The 21,306-nt window shown below is 40.2% G+C and overlaps 2 protein-coding genes across 4 annotated transcripts in view; both read left to right on the forward strand.

Annotated features, from left to right (window-relative positions):
• LOC114043699 (3-phosphoinositide-dependent protein kinase 1) overlaps positions 1-6,257 on the forward strand; it is a 92,720-nt gene extending 86,463 nt beyond the window's left edge. For both annotated transcript variants that reach the window (XM_027862789.1, XM_027862790.1), the window contains one exon: positions 9-6,257. In XM_027862789.1, the coding sequence (XP_027718590.1) occupies positions 9-122 (114 nt within the window). In that variant the 3' untranslated portion in view covers positions 123-6,257. The remainder of the gene's footprint in view (positions 1-8) is intronic.
• A 656-nt stretch (positions 6,258-6,913) lies between these two features.
• The window catches only part of LOC114043743 (BTB/POZ domain-containing protein KCTD5), a 94,854-nt gene continuing 80,461 nt past the window's right edge, over positions 6,914-21,306 (forward strand). For both annotated transcript variants that reach the window (XM_027862921.1, XM_027862922.1), the window contains exon 1: positions 6,914-7,316. In XM_027862921.1, coding sequence (XP_027718722.1) covers positions 7,059-7,316 — 258 coding nt within the window. In that variant the 5' untranslated portion in view covers positions 6,914-7,058. The remainder of the gene's footprint in view (positions 7,317-21,306) is intronic.

The following is a 21,306-nucleotide window of genomic DNA, read 5'->3' on the forward strand; positions in this document are numbered from 1 at the left end:
CCTTGTAGCCTAACAGGACATATTACCTGATGGACCCAAGTGGGAATGCTCATAAGTGGTGCAAAAAGATACATGAAGTTTGGCGGCACAGATACCAGAACCATCCGAATGCTGCTGTCTAGGAAAGCTTATCCCAAACTGGCCTGGCTCCTGCCTGCTGCTCCATGATTCAGCATATGGGCTCGGCAGCACATTGGAAGGACCTTCCCACGCCACCTGTTAGCCATCTCAAGGGGAAATCATATGTCTGATATATTGCAGTTTTTTATTTAAAAAAAAAAAAGACAAAAAAATGACAAAAAAACCAACAACAAACATAAATGGAATTCAGGGTCGCTTTGCTTGTTCTTTGTGCTTCCGTTGAGGCTTCCACATGCATATCGTTGCAGTGAAGATCTTGCTTTGGTGCCCTTCAGCTCAATTTCTGCTGCAAACTAGTGGATAGACCTTGCATTACCAACTTCTCTTAAGATAAATTGAAACTGGTCTACATGCACACACTCAAAATCATGTACCAGTCCTGTGTGTGTGTAAATGGGACAGGGATTATTTCTGTGATTTTATTTCCCCCTTCTCCCCTTGCCAAGACCCCATCTAGATTATCATTGAACTCTATTTCATCAGGGAGCTTTTAAATGCCTCTGCTGAGGTCTTGCCATCGTCTCTGTGGGTTTATTTTATTTTCCTGTTTATACTTTTTTTTTTTGTATATGGCAATTGCAGTCAGGTCGGTTTTACCCTTTTCCATAATCTCTAATATAGTTCTGGTTGCAGGATTTCCGTGGTACTTATTGTAATTATGTGAGTGCACCAGAAACATGCTTGGCAGGCAGGCTTCATGTTGTGAAGAGTATGGTGTAGGTTTTAAGTAAGAAAATGCTGAACATGGCACTGAAATTTTATAAAATTAAAATTACTGGTTCCTGAGGGTTATGTAAAATTTTAAGCTTGTTGTTTTAAGTAAATGCATTGAAGTCCTTAATCAAGGGGCCGTACAGGTAGCAGCATGCTTTTAATGAATACTAACTTAAAATGAATTAGTTAGTAACAAATTTTAGTCATTGATATAGGAAATATACTCCTGACATTTTTAGATGAATTCAGGTTTTTCCTTTCTCCAGGGTGTGCACATATACTGCCCTTATGAATGTTGCTACCTGCTTTTAGTGGATATATAAAGATGAATGAGAAGATTTCTATCAGAATTGTTTTAATGGGGCTTGGTGTAGTGAAATGTACAATTCTTCCTGTTCATTAGTTGATGGAAATCTAGTGTACCCTTCCTGAGAATAATTTTTAAAACATTTAAATGTGCTTGGGCACTTTACTAATTGATAAATGGGGAAGCAGAGATGAAACTTTTGATACTGAAGAAGAAAGTACGGTACTTTTTGTCTCATCAGTACATTATTATTGAAGGGTCATATGTCACATGAATCCTTGTTATGTTAAATTGTGGTTGAACATTTCTTGTAACATAGCAGAGAGCTATTAACTTTACATTTAACATTTCTCTAAATTTGTTCTCTAGCCATTCTGCTGGGCCATCTGGGTCTCCTACAAAGAGCAGGGCTTTGCCTGGAGATAAGTGTTACTCATAATTGCATTAAAAAGGGGTAAAAATACCAAACTTAATCACCTCTTATTGATAAATTAGTGTTTTTTCTTAGCTCCTCTTCTACTTGTTTTATTTCCTTTTTGACATTTTTTTTTCTTTAAAGGGTAAGTTTCCTGCTATTGGACAAGTGTTTTTAATTTCCAGATCATTGTTAATTCAGTTATTTTATTTTCTTCATGAATAAGTAGGCAGAAGTCCTGATAATCTATCAGGGTGAAGATGTTTTCTTAATTTTCCCAGAGATGTTCCTGGGGTACAGTTATGAGTGGTGCATGGTTGGTCTCTGAGGGGGCTTTGATACTGCTGCATGGGCGATTTTCTCACATTTATCTCCTTTATAGACCCAAGAGTGATGAGAAACTTTTCTGCTTTTCCTTTAATGTAATCTTCAATAAGTGTCATTAATATATTAATTCAGTTGGAAGGCCTTCCCTGTCTCTCAAAAAGTCATCCATCAGTCTTAGACATAGCGTGCCAAATTGGATCCAGATTTAGAAAAGCTTCTATTTCTTCTTCTTGCCCCAATTAGGTAGTATGAAATGATTTTTCTTATCTCCTGTAATGTGGTAACATAGATTGTTTCAAAGTTACGTTCTCTTTCATGAACCAGGGTCTTGTTAGCTATGTTCATTTGATTACTCTGATTGGTGCAAAATGGTTCAGATAGCGTAATAGGTAGTAGAACACTTCATGGTACTAGTGATTTCTAGTTGGGCATAAGAGCCCGATTCAGTGTTGGAGCGGCATGGAGGACCAAATAGTGTAGAAAGGTTTATAGCTCATGTGGGACCCCAGAGAGTGGGGGCTTTGTAAAGTCTTTCTGTATTGGTATCAGTTGTAGTGCCTTTAATCATATATCTAAAGGGATTTTAAGAAGTTAAACTAAGCATTTGTAGCATAGATTCAAATTGTACTTTTCTTATTTCCTAACCCTGCAAAAGGGTTTTGTTATGTTATTTTACTTCTAAAAGGTGATACTAACATTACCATTTTAGAACATTTTTCCTTTAGGATGACTTCCCTCTCATTTGATTTAGACTGCATATATTGGAAAATTCTCCCAAGCATTTATAGAACTCCCCACTTTTTTTTTCTTTATGCAGTTATTTAAACTGCCTGAAACCTAAGGATACCAAACTGCATTGCCAGCACATCTTTCGTTGGTCATTTGTTTCAGGAGCAATGGACACATCTGATGTATGGCCACTAACTAGGGCATTTTTCGTAGTTGTCTTGTGGAAGAGACACATTCTTTTTTGGACTTTTCCCCTTCCAGGTGGTCATGGCACTACCTCCTAGGCCTTAATAACAATATTCACTTTTAAATTCTAAAACCAGATGGGGATGTTATATTAGCTTTTGCAAATACTGCAATTATTTTGCCATTAGCTAGAGTTACTGATACCACTGTGAGCTAACTCTTTCTTGTTAGGTAAGTTTTTTGTTGCCTACATAAAAGTCCATACTTTAGAAGACTTGCTTTTTATTTTCTTAGCTCTTTCTTATTCATATCAGATATATTCTAGTCTATCCCTATAACCCTGGCGTTTAGGTGCCTTTCATTATATTTAAGATCATATATCTGTATGTATGTATATGTCATCTGGGGAGGATGGGGGAGGAAACTAATACCCTGTTATTTAATCCAACCAAGACAACCTTTAACTTAATGACAAATAGAATGGTAGCACTAACCAAGAGGTTCTGACAGGTGTAGAGAGCTCACAACAACTTCTCACTCTCTGTTTTGGTCTTTCTTAGCATGGGTAAGGAAAAGAGTGGACCAGAGAACTATAGTAATTATCTCTTCAGAAAGCCTACTGTGCCTTGACTTTCTTACCTGGATGCAGAGGTTGTTTTGTTGCTTCTTATAGGTCTATAGGCAGTGAGTGTTCCCATTTGGACCATGAAGCTACAAAACCCAGTATGGGCAAGGGCATTCCAAATGACATTTCAATGTAGTTTCACCAATTTTAGTGTGTAAATCTTAATTCATATGCCCTGTTGCCACTTCCCCAAAACTCTTCCTTCAAGACCCTGGTAGAGAGAAGAGGCTCCTCAATATGAAAAAAAGTCCCTGTTTATACAGACAAATTACAAATTGCCATTCAGATAGATGGTGTGTGTTTCACTGGAACCTTGTTGAAACATTATTCACTCTAAAGTATTATTTGATGTAAGTTTAGGTTCTTTTGGAACCTTTTAGTAGGGGTTTAGTTCCTGATATACAAAAGGAACTTGATTTAAGGCATTTTCTCATAGAAGGCAGTCTCATGACAACATACCAGTAAGGTCCTGCTTCAGGACTGTGCTCTTTATTGTCTCTTACCTGGTACCTACTTCATTTGGCACTTGTAGCTTATAGTTCCATACAGTGAACATTTTTTTTTTTGTTCGGTCCTGTGGCCTATGAAAAGCTTATAGTCTCTGAAATAAATGCAATAAAAAGCTATCTGTCCCAAAGAATGAATTTGAGTAAGACTTTTCACCCTCCCTATAAAAGCTTTAGGCTGATACCTTGTCATGAATGCAGTCAAGCATCAAATTCTCCCCAAAACGATTAAAAAATAATTAATCAGGGAATCTGGTTATGCTTCCAGATTATGTATGCATTTGGCTCCACCACTGACATTTAGCTGCTAAGTGCTCCACATCATGTTTCAGAGACCTTGTATGTTGTAACCACAATGTTTAGGTGCAATGTTTAGTGCCTATTAGCTGCAAGAGCATTTAGAGCCCTCATATTGCCACATTTTTGGTAGATCATAGATCACTCATAGATAATTATTACAAATTATAGAAACTCCAAAATATCCACTGGGTTATTGGGAACCAGTAGAAGAGCCTTAATAGATAGTTAAAAAAAAAAAAACATTCAAAACTGTAGTTACATTGATGGTTGGATCTTTAAAGGCTAGTGTATTTTTCCAGTCCCTTAGGTTTCAGTTCCACCTTGACTCTGAGGTCCAACAAACATGATGGAATAGTATATTGATTGTATTTGGCCCTCAGAAAGAGTTATCCAAATGAATAATTCAGGGGAATAATGGAGTACAGATGTATTTTTCATCCTTTCTGCAGCAGTTCTAGGCAGGCTTCACAGCTCTGCAAAAGACCAAATCATCTCTCTTTGGTTTATTTCTTGATTTCTCCACATCACTCTAGTAAGGGCGTTAAGGAGGAGGTTCTATCATTCCAGATGAAAAGCGTGCAAGCCAGATTTCCTTAGGAGCCATGCTCAACACCACTTTTTAATTTAACAGAGGTTATGGGTCTTAAGCCCCTTCTCTGTAGATGATTGCACTACCCTGGAGTTTCCCTCATCCCTGGCTGGTCCCCAGAATGATGAGGGAACCCATATATACAACTTCAAATGGAGTGGGAGATTTATTAGGTGTAGAGAGTTTGCTGAAGGTACTATGCTTTATGAATGCTCTACACATTTCTCCATTTTATTTTCTTTCATACCCAAACTCAGAAGTGAATTGATGATTGCTCAGTTGGGTGTGGTTTTTATCTCTTTTTCGGCATATGTGGTGAATGTGTAAGTAATCATTTTGTCTTTAGGCAAATATTTTCTAATCAAGTTCTGGGCCACTCCTCTGAAATTTCCTGATTAATAGTGGCTTTGTGGCCCAGGTTTGCATATGTGTGTGTACATTTATACATATACATGTGTGTATACATTTATCTGTATCTACACACATACATACACATATGTAATGCTGCCTTTGGAGAACTCTTCTAGGTAAGTATCCTTATGGCAAAGAGCAATTTTCAGTTCAGATAGAAGCCATGGGGAGCTGAAAACAAAACACCTAGGTGTACCTCTTTATCTTCCCCCATAACTTATTTCTTCAGTCTGTGAAGAAACTCCAAACTGTATGCACAGTGGACTATTTATAAAAAGAAAACATTTTTTTAGCTGTGTAAACCACCCTGTAATCCAATCTGTATGTCTGAATGACTATGAATGTGGGTTCTTACTGTTGAAAAAGCCTCCATGATTACGTCCTAAGTTTGATTGGATGTTGGCCAAATGTACTAAATTGTGGCAGTATTTAGAACTGCTGTAGCTGTCTTTTAACAACATAAAATTAGGAAATTGAATGCATTTTGATAGAATGTTAGCTGTCTTTCAGGTTGGTGGCAGTTAGAAGTGTAATATTCTCTACCTGGTTTGTAGCTGTAACTGATGTACAGGCAAAGCAAAAAAATAAAGAACTTATGAAAACAGAAGCAAATAATGCAATGATATTAGGATATACACTTTTGTATTTTTATTCTTATATAAGGTTATTTGCTGGCTACTGTTGGCCTCTAGTTCAGTCTGTTATTTAAATTCTAATATATGAATTATTTGGATTGAATTTCATGTTCGGGGCCACCTTGTTGTATGTATTGATGTACAGCCTTGAATGTGAATAATTATTGTAAACTATATTTTACAACTTTTTTTCTGGTTTTATTATATAAATTTTCTATTTGGTCAATGATTTAATCATATCTCATAATTTAATGAATCTGTTTATTCTCTTTCCAAATATTTGTGCTTTAGATGTAGTTACTGAATGATGAATTTTTCACATATGCTCGATAGTCTTGTAATAAAAAAAAAGCATGTAGGGCTCTAGGTGTACAATGTCTTGGCTCTTTTCTTTGATTTCCCTCCCAGGACCTTCCCTTTCATCACAGAAAACTGAACTCAGGGAGAAGTTGTTTTTCTTTTAAAAGAGAGTGCGGTGTTGTATCCTTATTTGTAGTGAAAAAAGCCTGGAGTCCAGCTTTGACAGCTGTGTGAGACCTTCCTCTGGGCCCCTCTTAAGATGGGAATGACATCCGCCTGCTTCGCCGAGCTGTCGCGGGGAAAGCGCTCTAGACACGTGAGCTACAATGCCAAGTCACAGAAGGGGCCAAAAGGCCAGTTTTAGGGCGGAAAAGAGGCTTTGTTTTCCGTCTGCTACCCATGTGGGTCCTCAAGGGTCTGGGCCAGTCTGGGCAGGAGTCCCAGTCCTCTTTGGCAGCGCTACGCGGGGCTGCCCGCGGCGCTGAGGCGAGTGCACCGACGCTTTGGCCCAGTGACGGGGGAGGCTCTTGTGTCAGGGTGGAGTGCGGCGACCTCGGCGGCGGGCCCACTTGAACTTGGAAGCTGGCGCCCTTCCCCCGCTCCCTCCTCGATATCTCCAGCAGGCGGCCACCTTTGGAGAGGAACACTTCCGGCACCCGAGGGCGAAGAAGGGGGTGGGGAACCAGTTTAAAGAGCTGCTTCCGTTCTGGAGGACCGTCAGGGCGGTATTTCCGTCGGCGGGACCCTTTTGAAGGGTGGACTTGCCGGGCGGGAGAGTGCCCGGCGGATGATACTAAGGGCCGGACGCTTCCGGCCCGAGGAAGCCTAGCCGCCCGGAGCAGAGTGTAAGGCCCGGTCGGAGGGGCTAGAATCATGGCGGAGGATCACTGCGAGCTGCTCCCGGCTCCCGGCGCCGCCGCGGTCGGGGTGGGGCCGGGGGGCAGCTTGTGTCGGCGCTGTGGCTCTGGGCTTGCGCCCCTCGGGGAGCGGGCTGCCGGCGGCGGCTCCAAGTGGGTCCGGCTCAACGTGGGCGGCACCTACTTCCTCACCACCCGGCAGACGCTGTGCCGGGACCCGAAATCCTTCCTGTACCGCCTGTGCCAGGCAGATCCGGACTTGGACTCAGACAAGGTGAGAGGCCCGTTGGGCGTCACGCGACCCTTTCGCGGGCCCCTGCTGCCGGGTCCCGGGGCGGAGCATCTCCCCTCCCCCTGCTCAAACTGAGCAGACCCTGGCCTTCCCCGACTCACGGGGTCCGGTCCTCAGGCTGAACGGCCGCCTCCTGCAGCCCCACCCCATTGTCTTATACCTGGTCCGAGACATCCCTTCGACCTCGACTCCCAGCAGACACTCACACCCCTGTTCCCATTCATACCCCTCGTCCCCAGAAGACCCTGGCTTCTCATTTGTCGCGGTCCTGCGGTGACCCCAGGGCTTCCCCTCCCTTCTCCGAACTCAGTCCTTTCTCCAGACAGAGCAGACCCGAGTCTTCTGACTCTTAGACCCCGTTTTCTTCTTCTCTTTATACTCTTTCCGTGTCCTGACTAAGTAGGTTCCCCCAACTACACAACATTCTGGTTCTGTCTATAGACTGAGGAGACCCTGGGCTCCCTGTATTCGATCCCTGACTTCATGGTTCCCCCCATCCCCTCCCCCCAATCTTTCTCAGGCTAAAGAAACCCTGGGATCCTAACATAATTGTAGCTCAATCCCACTCCCCTCCTCCCATCCCAGTCCAGCCCCATGCCGAAGAGACCCCGGGATCCCCCCATACTTAATCTTACTCCAGACCCGAGACCTAGAACCACCCAATATTCCCGTTTTTCAAGCTGATGAATCCCCGGCGGGGGGGGGGGGGTCTCTCCTTATCCATTTCCGTTTTTAGGCTGTTTTCCGTTTCTGGTTCCTAAACTCAGTGGTCCCTCCCCCACCAAAAAAAAATTCCTTTGAAGTGCCTTCTCTTTCCCCTTGGGCTGAAGATAATTCTGGTGTCCTATAAACCCTATTCTCTTGTTTTGAGGGGCCCACCATTCCCCTTGCAAGACAGGAGATTCTGGTATCCCTTATGACTACTTTCCCCTCTTTAAGTTGAATAGACCTTCCTATGACTTATAAGGGACCTTGGAGTTTCCCTCACTTTTCATTCCACCAAGTGCTTGAATGCTGAGACCCCAATGTTCTAATTAGAAGACCTTGCTATTTCCAGTCTCACTTTTCCCTGGTTATTAGACTGAAGGAATCTCCCTAGCCATTTGGTGACTGACTCGATTCCTCCTTTCACCAAAACCTTTGTCCAGCCCCTCCAATCCAGCTGTAGAGATCCTGGCAGCACCTTCCCCCAGTAGAGGGGAACACCCCCCCCACCCCGCCCTCCCTCCCCCCCCACAACCCCCGCCGCCCCCCCCCCCCCCTCACCCCCCCCCCCCCCCCCCCCCCCCCCGCCAATTACTCTCTCCTCTACCTTCTATAATTGATGCTCTTATACTCTTTGGAAAGTGCCAGTGAGTTTATATTCTCAAGCTTTCATGTCATTTTTTTTTTTGTTAACTGAGTAACTTTCTTTGTTTTGTCTTTTAATGCTTTACTGGTGATTCTTTTTTTTTTTTTAAAGGTATTGGTGAGGTGGGGCTCACCCTACATTCTCTTTACAAGTATAGTTATTTATTGTCTCTGGAAACTGTATATATAGGTAGACCTTGTCCGATGTAGTTAATTGATTTCACAGAAGCTTTGACATTGAGCAAAATGGGACAATGAATTCTATAGGAACAAGTCATATGTATGGTATTTATTTTGACCTGCTTTTTATCTTTAATGTGATTTTTCTGAAAGAGGTTTTATCTTGCTGAGACACCTTTTAATGGTGTTATGAAGGATCAGGAGCTAAATCTAGGTCCTCTTCAGTCTGTCCGTTAACTTAATACATTTGTTGTTTTTCACTGCTCTGGAAAGGATTATGGATTGTTGGCTTAGGTAACGTGCCCTTCATTAATTTAATGCTTAGACTATGTGTGTATAGCAGTAAAATGTTTCTTGACCACTAGTCTGCTTAAAATTTTTACCTTTGTACAAAAACTGTACTGCTCAAGATGCTTAATTCTTAAAAAATCTACAAACTTTTTCTATTTCCTATGACTTGCTTATGGTTCTCTCTTTAACCCTGATTTTTGGTTCCCATTCTTGAGTTATGGAGTATATGCTACTAACTTGCAGAATAGTGTGGGCTAGAAAACAAAAATTATTTAACTTTCACCTTTTCAAAAACTGTAAAATCCCTAGAACTAGAAAGGACTTTAGAGTTCATCTAGTCCAATTCCTTGCCTAAAACATGGGATAATCAAGCTTCTGTTTGAACACCTTTATTAATGGGGGGGAGGGAGAGAACAAGAGAGAGAGTGTGGAGGGGGGTTGGGGGGGATCACTACCTCACGAAGTAGCCCATTCAATTTCTGGACAGCTGTAATTACTAGAAGTTTATAACACTGAGTATAGTGTTTACAACAGTCATTTGCTTGTGGTAGGAGTTGTCCACGTGGAATTCTTTACAAGAAGTATGTATCTGAAAGAAGTAACGAATTTATCCTTTGGAGGCACTGTGAAGATTGAGGCTTAGAGAAAGCTTGGTCAGGACAGTAATTTTTACCAACCTATCCTGAGTTGGTAGAGTTTATAAGAGTTACTGATGTTTCTGTTTTCCCCATGTATTTAACACATTTAGTTTATTATGCCTTTGTTATGTGTCTCATACTGTGCTGGGAGGGAGAGAGAGAGAGAGAGACAGACTTCAATATTTTGGATTAATGGTCTCATTAACGTAGGTATTCCCAATGGTGCAGGTTACAGCCCATCTATAGCTTTTATCCTGCAGTTTTTTGCCCATTTCCTCCTGTAAATTCACCAGAGGGGATCCATTGAACATGTTGAGGACCTTCTTCTGTATCTTGTGAGGTTGCATGGATGCCAGTGGAGCACTTTCCAGTCATTTGCATGATTGGAAAGGTGTAATCTGCTATAGAGTAACATTTGTAAAAGCTTGCCTGTTCTCTTCCCAAACTGTCATCAAGATTTTTAGAGTTGGAAAAGTAGGTCTATTGATATTTTCTCATTTGCATTTTTGGGGAGGTAATAAGGTCCAAGGTTTTATTTAAAAAAAAAAAAAAAAGGTATTTCCCCCGCCTTTCATGAATGTTGAGACTCAGTCTTTCAGTTCCCTTGCTTCAAACACATACTTCTTCCTAGTATAGTTCAATTGCTTTTGCTATCTCTATTTTCTTTATTGCTATTTCTATTTCTTCATGTAGTTCATGGGAGATTGTGGTGTTAGAGGCCAGATATGGTGTTATTGAGTGAAAAAAAGAATTTGTATTAGAAATCTGTATAGTCCTTTGCATTTTTTTTCTTTGCTGTCCTCCCTCCAGCTTCATCCTTATTGTAAGGATGATTTAGTTTAGCTGAGTCCTTAGGAACAGAATAAAGATGAAAAATATTAATTGCTGTAATCAAGAAGTTTATATAGTAAGGGGAACAGACATACAGTAGTACTATATTAGAAAATGTTTAAGTGTATAAGAAAGGTCCATGGAGTGATTTGAGAGATTCAAAGGGAAGGATCTCTTCTAGCTGACAGGATTGGAGAAAGCTTCATGGATGAGATGACATTTGAGCTGAGGCTTGAAGAATGGGAAAAGTGTATTAAAAGGTATGAGAGAGTGTTGGAAGCGTGATATCTGAGAACTGTGAGTATTCCAAACTGGTTGGAAATTAGAGGGAGTAAAGGGAGCCCATCATGAAATAAAGTAGGAAAAGCAAGTTGGAACTAGATTGCTAGCCTTGAATGCTAATTTGTTCTTTGTTCAGTGAGGGCTTCTGAGAGTTTTTGAGATGATTTTTGAGGTCAAATGTCTTTGCAAATATCTAAGGACAACTATCTTTCTAAAGAAAGATTACTTTGTTAGTGTGGGATTAAAGAGCGGAGAGAGTCTGATGGCAGAGAGACCAATAAGAAAGTTATTATAGTGTTCACAAATGCATGTTTAAATACCTTGATTTGCTATTTGGAATGCATGACCAGAAGATTTTTGGTGCTCAGCAGACTGTTTGAGAAACCTGGCCTGAAAAAAGCTTAGCATGGTATGATACTACTGGTCCAAAAAATGAAAATCTGAGGTTGTATCATACAAGCTTTTTTCTCCACCAGTAAACTTAACTTGTTTTCAAGGGGAATCATTGCTGGTTTAGCTCCACTTTTAGAAATGGCATCATATAAGATGACATTTATCCACATGATAGAATTTGGCTTATTTTATCTGTAAATTTTCTATTTATACCTGCTCATGTGTTTTAACTTCCTTAAGGTGATACTTAGTGGCCATCGGCTTAGATTTCTACTACTGCTGTATTGTTATGTAGTTGATCAAAAACTTAAATCACATTTCTTCATTGGGAGGCTATGCAGCTGTGACTGTATTCAGCAATGCATTAATCTATGCAGAACTACTTAAGTTTGGCTCATACAGAGAGCCAGTTCATCTTACTTTACCATGTCTTATGCTGGTACTCCTTTTTAAAAATGTATGCTTTAATGTAATGGGAGGCCTTTTCAGTAATATTACCAGTGAGTGGAAATTATGAGCAGTTGAAATAACCTTGGGTGGCTGGGACTTAAAATAATTGGATTCTAGTCTCATCCTTGTCATTAACTCCTCTCACCTTGAGCAAGTCCCCTTCTCTTTGAGCCTCAATTTCTCCGTTTGTAAAATGATTGGTCTAGATGATTTCTAAGAGCCTACTCTGACATATAATTTTAAACTTTGAATAAATCAGCATGTCCTTTGTGTCAAGTATTGTGCTAGGATTGGAGATACGGTAAATGATATAATCTCTACTTGCCCGAGGTTTTCAGAATATAAATTTCTTTCAGAGTGATTTCTCATTGTTGTTCACTTAAGCATATTTGGATTCTAAATAATATAACTAAAAATAAACGAGTAGCAGAGGATAATAGCTCTTGATTCCTAATAAAGTTGTTGTTATTACATTAGTGTTAACTTTACTCACAGCTAATATAATTGGCCTAGATTAATTCATATATTGATACAGATGGGAGATCTTCAAATCAAAGCTGAATGACCCCTTGTTGGGTATATTGTTGAGGTGATTATTTTTGGAGGTGGGTAGAATGGATGGCCACAAAGGTTCCTTACAACCCTGGAGTTCTGTATCTGTGTCAAATAATAATAGCACTTTTTATCCAAAGGCCTTAATACATTGTCTCATTTTTCTTAGTTTTCTTCTTTTTTAGCAGAGTGAAAAGAGTTTACTGGGATCTCATTTGTCCAGACAGACACAGCTAGTATTTATATGTGGCTTGAAGGTTTGCAAAATGCTTTACAAATATTTCTTTTTATCCTTACAACTCTTGGAGTTAGGTGCTGTTATTATCATCCCCATTTTACAGTTGAAGAACCTAGTGGACAGCTTAAATGACTCGGCCCAGGGTCACACAGCTGATAAGTGTCTCAGGGTGGATTTGAACTCAGGTTTTCCTGACTCCCGGTCCAGGGCTCTAATCATTGTGCTACTTAATAAAAAGTCATGGATTTCTTATTGATCTAGATGAGTACAATGTCTTTGTGTATGTATGTATGTATGGGGGAAGGGAGTATCTCTCAATGATATGAGAATGAATAAATAGGTATTTAAAATTCTCTTTGTACAGTTATCACAGTTGAAATCAGGAGAGACAACCTTTTACACATCTTGGGTTTGAATCTTGGGGATAGGAAAGGTAGACCGTTTTCTGTTGCTTATGAAACAGAATGTTTGTTGAAAGGTCTTTTATATAGGCAAAGCTGCCCTAGGGATGATTCTTGATAATAATTCAAATTCTATGATCCTATGAATTCCAAAGCAAAACATTAACTATCTAAACAAAATATAGTGTGCACCAAGTGTGTATGTGTCTGTGTGTGCCTATTACATCTGTGTATATGTATGTGTATGTATACATAATACATATACAAACACACTGTGAGGAGTATAAAAAGGATTAGGTGGGCTTAATATGAAGGAACTTATTAGAGCTAGATGGCAGCTAGGTGGGTTCAGTGGATAGAGAGGTATGTCAGGAAGAACTGAATTCAAATCCACCCTCAGAAACTCACTAGCAGGAGCAGCTAGGTGGCACAGTAGATAGAGTTCCGACGTTGGAGTCAGGAGGACCTAAGTTCAAATCCAGCCTCAGACGCATGACACTAGCTTTGTGACCCTGGGCAAGTCACTTAACCCCCCATTGCTTCATCAAAAAAAAAAAAAAAGAAACAAACAAACTTACTAGCTGTGCGACCCAGGACAAGTCATTTAACCTCTGTCTGCCTCAGTTTCCTCATCTGTAAAATGAGGATAATTGCATCTACCTCCCAAGAATTTTGTGAAGATTAAATGAGATAAAATGTGTGATGTTCTTGACACCTAGCAGGTACTTAAGGAATGCTTCTTCCCTTTCTTCTAGAGCAGGGCTGAAACTTTTCCCACTCACTTCAGTGCTTCTTATACTGTGGGTCACCAGCTCATAACCATTTAGAGGACTTGAGTTTTTTCAAGTGTTAAGGCTTATGAAAATTAGAGCTAGAAGAGACCTTTCAGATCATTTAATCTGACTCTCTTATTTTATAGACACAGAAACTGAGACCCAGAGAGAGGCACAAGTAGTGGCAGAACTTAGAGTGGGTGTCTTGACTTCTAGTTATGTTTTCTTTATTGTTTAGTTCCATCTTGTTAATCTCAGGTTAAGAAGAATGACATAAACGAGGGTTTGGAAGCAGGTAGTACAAGTTGTATATGCAGGGGATGCCAATTAAGGACGACTTTGTTTATGATGTTCCTCTGGAAAAAGGGTTCTTGACTTTTTTCTGTGTCATAGATCTCTTTGGCAGTCTGGTGCCTATCCCTTCTCAGAGTAACATTTTAAAATACATGAAACAATATACTTCAGATTAGAAAGGAAAATGATTCCTGAAATCTGTTATCAAAATGTTAAAAAAAAAAAAAAGTTCATAAACCCAAGGTTAAGAAACTTCTCTAGATCAAAATGCCTTCCACTTAGATTTGGGAGGAGGGGAGATTAAGGTTTATATCCAAATAACTGATACAAAGCAGAATATAAGTGCAAAAAAAGAAAAAAAAAAGGTCAAGTCAGAGCACTCAGAAATTTGAGAAGGGACTAGTCACTCAGATGAGAGAATCAAGAAAAGCTTCCTGGAAGTGTCCCTGGAGTTGGGCCTTGAAAGAAGAGAAAGGGATTTTAGCTGGTAGAGTGGTGTGGTCTATTGTAAGGAAATGAAATGAACGTACACCTCCTTATGGTAGGATGAGAATGGGAGATGGGAGTAGTTTATTCTGGCTAGAACATTAAGTTGTTGTAGCAATTTATGTTTCTAATGTTCTTTAATTGTTCTCCAAGTCCCTCTTCTCATCACCACCATGTAGGCAGTGCAAACAGCAGTAGCCCCATTTGACAGTTGAGGAAATGGAGCTTCTGAAAGGTTGTGACTTGTCTGTGTTCACATAAATTCATAATTGTCAGAGGCAGGATTTGAACTTAGGCCTCTCTGAGCCCTAGTCTTTGCTCTTTTCTCTTCTACAGTACCTCCTTCCATGATGAATAGGAGTAGTGGAAGAAAAAGGTGTAGAGATAGGTTGTTGTCAGGTTATGAAGGAACTTGAATTCCAGATTTAAGAATTAAATCTTTGGGGAAGCTATGGAAAATTTCTGAGGGACCAGTTGGCATTGTCAGAGCCATCCATTAGGAATATAAACTTGACAACAGAATGAATTGTGGACTGGAAAAGAAAGACATTAGAGGGAGCTAGAATTTAAAAACAAAACAAAACAAAAACAAGATTACTTTCGAAATGGGAAATTTTCAGACAAAAAGTCTGGGGAGAAACAAACCTCCACAACCCAGAATAGCCCAAAGAGAACTTGGCATTTGAACAAGGCCATTGTGATTGCTTTGGTGCTGCAGATGTGGAGGCATCACTTGGAACACCCCGAAGGGTGGGGTATGTGCTGATGCCTCTAGCCAGATATCGATTGTAATTCATTACATCAGTGTTTACCCAGAACCTCTTCATGGTAGAAACATCTAAATAACTTAAGAGCTCTTAAGGAAGAAGAAAGAACAGTTTGTTGCAACAGAGCGGGAGTGATGTGTGTTAAAATGCTAGAAGAAGTGGAAGCAGGAAGGAAGACCATTTGGATATTATAGTAATCTTGGCAAAGGAGAGAAAGATAGTTATAGTGGAAGTTAAAAGGAGAGGATGAGTGAGCATTTATCCAGATGGTGAGAGAGAGAGGGAAAAATCAAAGATGAGTGAGTTTTCAAGTGGTTATCATCAGTTGGAGAGAAGTTTGAGGGAAGGTCAGGTTTCGGGGAAAAGTTCAGTTCAGTTTTTGATAATGTTTAATTGCAAATGTTGGGCAGGGACATCTAGCTGATGGTGGAATCCAGTAAAGCTGTCCACTAGGTAACTGGAAATACAGGACTGGATATCTGGGAAGAACATGGGGGTTGGTACTTAGTCTTATGCTTCTTCTGTATTTCCCCAGTGTCTAACACAAGGACTGGGCACATAGTAAATACTCATACCTGTTTCATTTATTTTGGAAATTACCCCCTGTATGCTGAAGCACTTCACTCAGTGACCATTCTTTTGTCAGACATTGGTTGCCTTTTGTATGCTGAACACTGTGTTAGCTCTGGAGAAAATGCAAAGTTTAGGTAAGACACAGTCTTTGGCTTCATGGAGCTTATCAGCCTGATGGAACATAATATATAAACACAATTATAAAATAGCATATTGAATGTTCATATGGATTATTTGTGCCCAACCTGTGGTAGAGCATTCTGAGCTTGTGTTGGTCTGATAAGCCACAGTTGGACACACTGTATCTTGACCCTGACATAGTGATGTCATTTTGGTCCTCTTTGAGCAAGAAAGACAACAGTCAACAAACCAACAACATATTATGTAAGTACATCAGAGAGTGACACGTGCTATGTGATTTCCAAAGGGAGGGTGATTATTAACCAAGGCAGTATTAAGAAGGCTTCTTGTAGGAGGTAGCATTTGAATTGAGCTATTTTTAATGAATTCCAGGTATAGAACAAATGGAGACATGTCATGTAGATGGGGGTGGGGAGGAGCTCTGCAATTCGTCTGCTTTGGGCTAGATAAGGTTGATTTTCATCAATTTGGTATACTGGTCCTGGGGTAAGAGTTTGAGTTTGAGCATGAAGATGGCTAGAGATAGATTATATTAAATACAGATCTAGAGGTGTAGAAGTAAAGGTTGCTTTTGGGGAATAGCATGGGACTTTTCAGTAGCCTTCAAGAATTTCTTTGGTAAACACTAGCTATCAGGAGTACAGGGACTGCTTTCTGCTCTTTAAGACTGCTTTTTCTTGGGAAAAGGCTGCAGGACTCTGCTCAGGCTACAGCCAAAGATATATAAAGGAACTGACATAGATCCAAGGCCATGCCTAGGACTGTGAATGACAAATAAAACCACTTCTGCCAACTCCTTTATTTGCATCGACAAGAAAAACCTGCAAACCATACTGTTTAGCTGTAACTTTTGATTTCTAGTCTCCTTTGTGGTAAGAAAGTCAACAACTATATAGTTCAGAATCTCTGGTAGTATTTCTACTTGGTTATTGAACAAGGAGCTTGCATTTAGATTACCAGTAGTTAAGTTGCTATTTATAGATAGATGGTCAGATAACCATTTGGTACTCAGCATCCGCTGCCCTATTTTCTGGCATACTACCTAGAACAGAAGAGGTCCACAGTAAGGTGTGACCCTACAGTGAAGGCTGAGGGGCTTATCTCCCTTTTCCATCCTTGTCCTGTCTTGCCATGCTCTCTTGCCATATCTCCCCTCTGCTTGCCATGCTCCCCCTTGCCCCCATGTGGAGAATATATTGTGACATGGCTAAATAAAGGCCCCTTTCTGTGTGGGCCAGTTGTGGCTGTTGGACTGCTCCCCAGGCCACCACTGGTTTCTGGCCTGCCCTCCTCAGAACACCATGGACCCTCTCTTTGGGCAAAATCTAGTCAAGAGGTCTTGTGAACTCGATTGTAGAAGTTAGACGGTTTTGTATGTTGTCACTCCCCTTGTGAGCCCTGCCTCTTCCTCCCCACTCCCTCCCCCCGATCTTGTGTCAAATTCATTTGATTCTATCATTGAAACTTCTCTTATATCAACTCCTTTCTTTCCTTTTACACTCTCTGCACCAGGTACAGTAGATCCTCATCAGGTCACACCTGGTTTGTTGCAGCAGCCTTCTAGTTGGCCTATCTAAGTTTCTCCCCACTCTAGTCCATCTTCCTCTCAGCTATCAAAATTATCTTCCTAAAGGTTAGGTCCAACTATATATTCCTCTATTTAATAAACTCCAGTGGCTCCCTGTTGCTTTCAGGAACAAATATAAAATCCTTTGTTTGACTTTAAAGTCCTTCCTAGCCTGGCTGCTTCCTACCTTTTACCCTCTTAAAACTTACTCCCAGCTGTGTACTTCTTACCTCCACTTCTTGGCTTTTTTCAAGTCTCAGACCTACCCCACACCATGTGAGTGCCTTCTCTTTTTGCTTATTTCAAATTTACCCTGTTATTTATCTTGTTTGTACATTGTTGTTTTTATGTTTCCTCCCCTCCTTAGATTTTGAGCTCCTTGAGAGCAAGGACTGTTTTTGAAGGCCTTTCTTTGAATTTCCAGCACTTTGTACAGTGCTTGTCAAATAGAAGGTAGTTAGTTTTTTGATGTGTTACCCTGAACATTTTAAGTACAACAAAACCCTTACACCCCCCCCCCCCCCGCCCCCCAGCTATTCTTCCCTGACCTCCATTGAGAGCTACTCCATTCCCTCATTCTTTCTTGAGGGCACTTCCCCCCAACCCTTTGGGGGTATAGGATAGCAGAAGACTTTGAAGCATAAGATACTAGAGGCTATTGTCTCCAGATTGCAATGAGGAGGAGAGGCTACCATCTCTATGTTGATTTTTATGGTAAAACTCCTGGTTCTCCAACCAAATTAGATATGAGGTTTTTTTGAAATGGGCTTTTGGGGATATGTCCATCATGTCAAAAAGTATGTGTGCAAATATTTATAGGTGTATATGTTTATGGGGATATGTGATGTTATATGCATGTGTATGCATGAGTGTGTATATTATTAAACACATATTTTGCTCTTTCACTTATTGTCTCTTATGGGGATTATACCCAAGGGAATTCAAAGCAGAAAAATAAAGCAAGCCTGAATTGGATTTGCAGCAACAGGTGCACTTTTAACAGCATACTGGGAGCATAGAATTTTAAGCTATGGTTAAAAAAAAAACAAAACCTCAACAGAGTTCCTTAATCATCATGAGCAAGCAGATGTAACATTATCAGTTATCCATCCCACCTCCCCAAACACACACAGAAGGATCTGTCTTGGAACCTTTACTTTTCCATCCTAACTCTCTGCTGTCATAGTATCACAATATCTCAAAATTGGAAGGCCATTTAACCTGGTCTGTACCTGAACAGGAATATGTTCTACAACATACTGAGGGCTGGCCATCTAAGGCATTAGCCTATAAGAGAAGGAGGCAGCCCATTTACTTTTGGAAGTAGCCCATTCTGTTTATCTTTTCTCAAAAAAATTATTTCCAAACAAAGACCAACCTTCTCTTCCACTTCCTTCACTCTACTCATGAAAAAGCAAGAAAAACAAAACTCCCATTACAAACATGTATAGTCAAGCAAAATAAAATTTGTCATTGGCTGTGTCCAAAATTTGTCTCATTGTATGCTCTCAGTCTCTTTGTCAGGAGATGGGTAGCATATGTCATCATGAGTACTCAGGAGTTGTGGTTGGTCATTTTGTTAATTAGAGTTCCTAAGATCATTTTCTTTTCCTTTCCTTTCCTTTTCCATCTTTCTCTCCCTGTTCCTCTCCTTCTCCCTCTCCCTCCATTAAGACATAACAGAACTACCCTGAGACCTTTCGTGAACTCCCTTTGTGAAGCCCTATGAAGTAGAGATCAGCAGGGACACATGTACCATCTCCCTATATGTATTTTTTAGTCTTGACTTTCTTTTATTGTTTCTTGATGTTTCATAGAGTCATTAGCTTCCATTTGTCCAATTTTTAAGGAGTTAAATTTTCTTCAGTGAGGCTTTGTACCTCTTTTTTTTTTTTAGACAATTCTGATTTTTAAGAATTTATTTTCTTTAGTATCTATATTTTTTACCATTTGGCCAATTCTCCTTTTTAAGGAATTCATTTCTTTAATGAGATTTTGTTCTTCTTTTGCCATTTGGCCAATTCTGTTTTTTAAGCTGTTTTCTCGAAGTTTTTATTTTGTTTTGTTTTTTTTGGCTGCTTCTTTTACTAAGCTGTGAATTATCTTTTTAAAATTTCTTGCATAGCTCTCAAACACCCCCCACTCCCGTTTTTCCTCTACCACTGTTATTTGATTATTAAATTTTTTTTTTGTTCTTTTTAAGAATCTTTTTCTAAAGCTCATCTAGGAAGTCTTGTTGGGCTTGTATCCAATCTACATTTTTCCTTGAGGATTTTCTTGTAGATGTTTTCAAAGTTATTTTCTTCTGAGTTTGTGTCTTGAGCTTCCCTGTCACCAAAGTAGCTTTTTATAGTCAGGTTCTTTTTTTGTTTGCTCATTTTTCCAGTCCAGGTTCTTGACTTTGGACTTTATATTAGAGTTGAGCTCTACTTAACCTGGGTGGGTGGTGAGGGGTATAGGGTAAAGGGAATGGCTATCTTGAGCATCTGTCTTTTATGTCCTTCTGCTGCTTCACAGCTTGGTCTGGGAGCCAGTAAGTTTTTGGTGATTCCAAGGTGGTGTGATCTGGGGAGAGGTCTGTTCACTGCTTTCCTGAACTTCACTCTGGTCCGTATCCAGGTAGGGCCCCTGCTCCCTTGAGACAGACTTCTCCTTTCCTCCCTGGAACTGTGATCCAGAACTGGTTAATGGGCTACAGAACTGTTAAATGGCACACAGTCTTGCACCCAGTGCTAGTTCAGGGGTCTTCTGTTATCTCTTTCTGCCTAGGTGTTCAGTCCCTTTACTGTCCCTGGGTTCTGGTCAGTTCCCCACCTGCTGTGCCTGGCCAGCTCCTACCCCAGTAGGAGACTTTTCTCGTTTTTTCCTAAGGTGCTGTGGGCTGGAAAAATGACTCACTGTGACTTTTTGTTGGCTTTCTTGCTCAGAATTCTTGGCACATTTTCTATCAGTCTTGTAGAAGAGGTTTTTGGGGGAGGTTTTCCTTTTACTCTAGCTTGACTCTGTCTAGATGTACTTCCTAATGTTTCTCACCTGTTAACACTACAATGAGAAGTTCTCCTTCCTCCCAGATAAAGAGAATAGCCATTATCCTTCAATATGAATCTCCCTGTGTTTCAGTGTAATCAGTTTATTTTTGTTTAGTCCTCCATCATTGCTCATTAAAGTTTATCTTTATGTTTCTCTTTACTCTTGTGTTTGAACTTGAGTTTCTCAGCAGTTCTAGTTTTCTCATCAGAAATTCTTGGGAATCCTCTTTTATTAAAGGTTCATTTTCCCCCCTTTTATGATTATACTCAGTTTTTCTAGCTAAGTTGTTCTTGGTTGAAAACCCATATCCTTTGCCTTCTAGAATATTGTATACCAAGTTCTCTGCTGCTTTATAGTGGTGGCTGCTAAATTGTATGTGATCCTGACTATGATTCCTAGATACTTGAATTCTTTTTTTCTGGCTGCTTGTAGTATTTTTTCCTTTGACCTGGAAGCTCTAGAGTTTAGCTATGATGTTCCTGAGAGTTTTCATTTTGGGGTTTCTTTCAGGAGGTGACCAGTGGATTCTATTTCCATTTACCAATGTTCTCTTTAAGATTTCTTGAAAATTGAATATTTAGACTCTCTTTTTGGTCATAACATCCAATGCTTTTTACATTTTTTTCTCCTTGATCTGTTTTCTAGTTCAGTTGTTTGTCCTTTGAGGTACCTTGTACTTTCTTTTATTTGTGTGTGTGTGTGTGTGTGTGTGTGTGTGTGTGTGTGTGTGTGTGT

The sequence above is a fragment of the Vombatus ursinus genome, unplaced genomic scaffold (genome assembly GCF_900497805.2).
Source record: "Vombatus ursinus unplaced genomic scaffold, bare-nosed wombat genome assembly UNPS02014770.1, whole genome shotgun sequence".
NCBI classification, from domain to species: Eukaryota; Metazoa; Chordata; class Mammalia; order Diprotodontia; family Vombatidae; genus Vombatus; species Vombatus ursinus.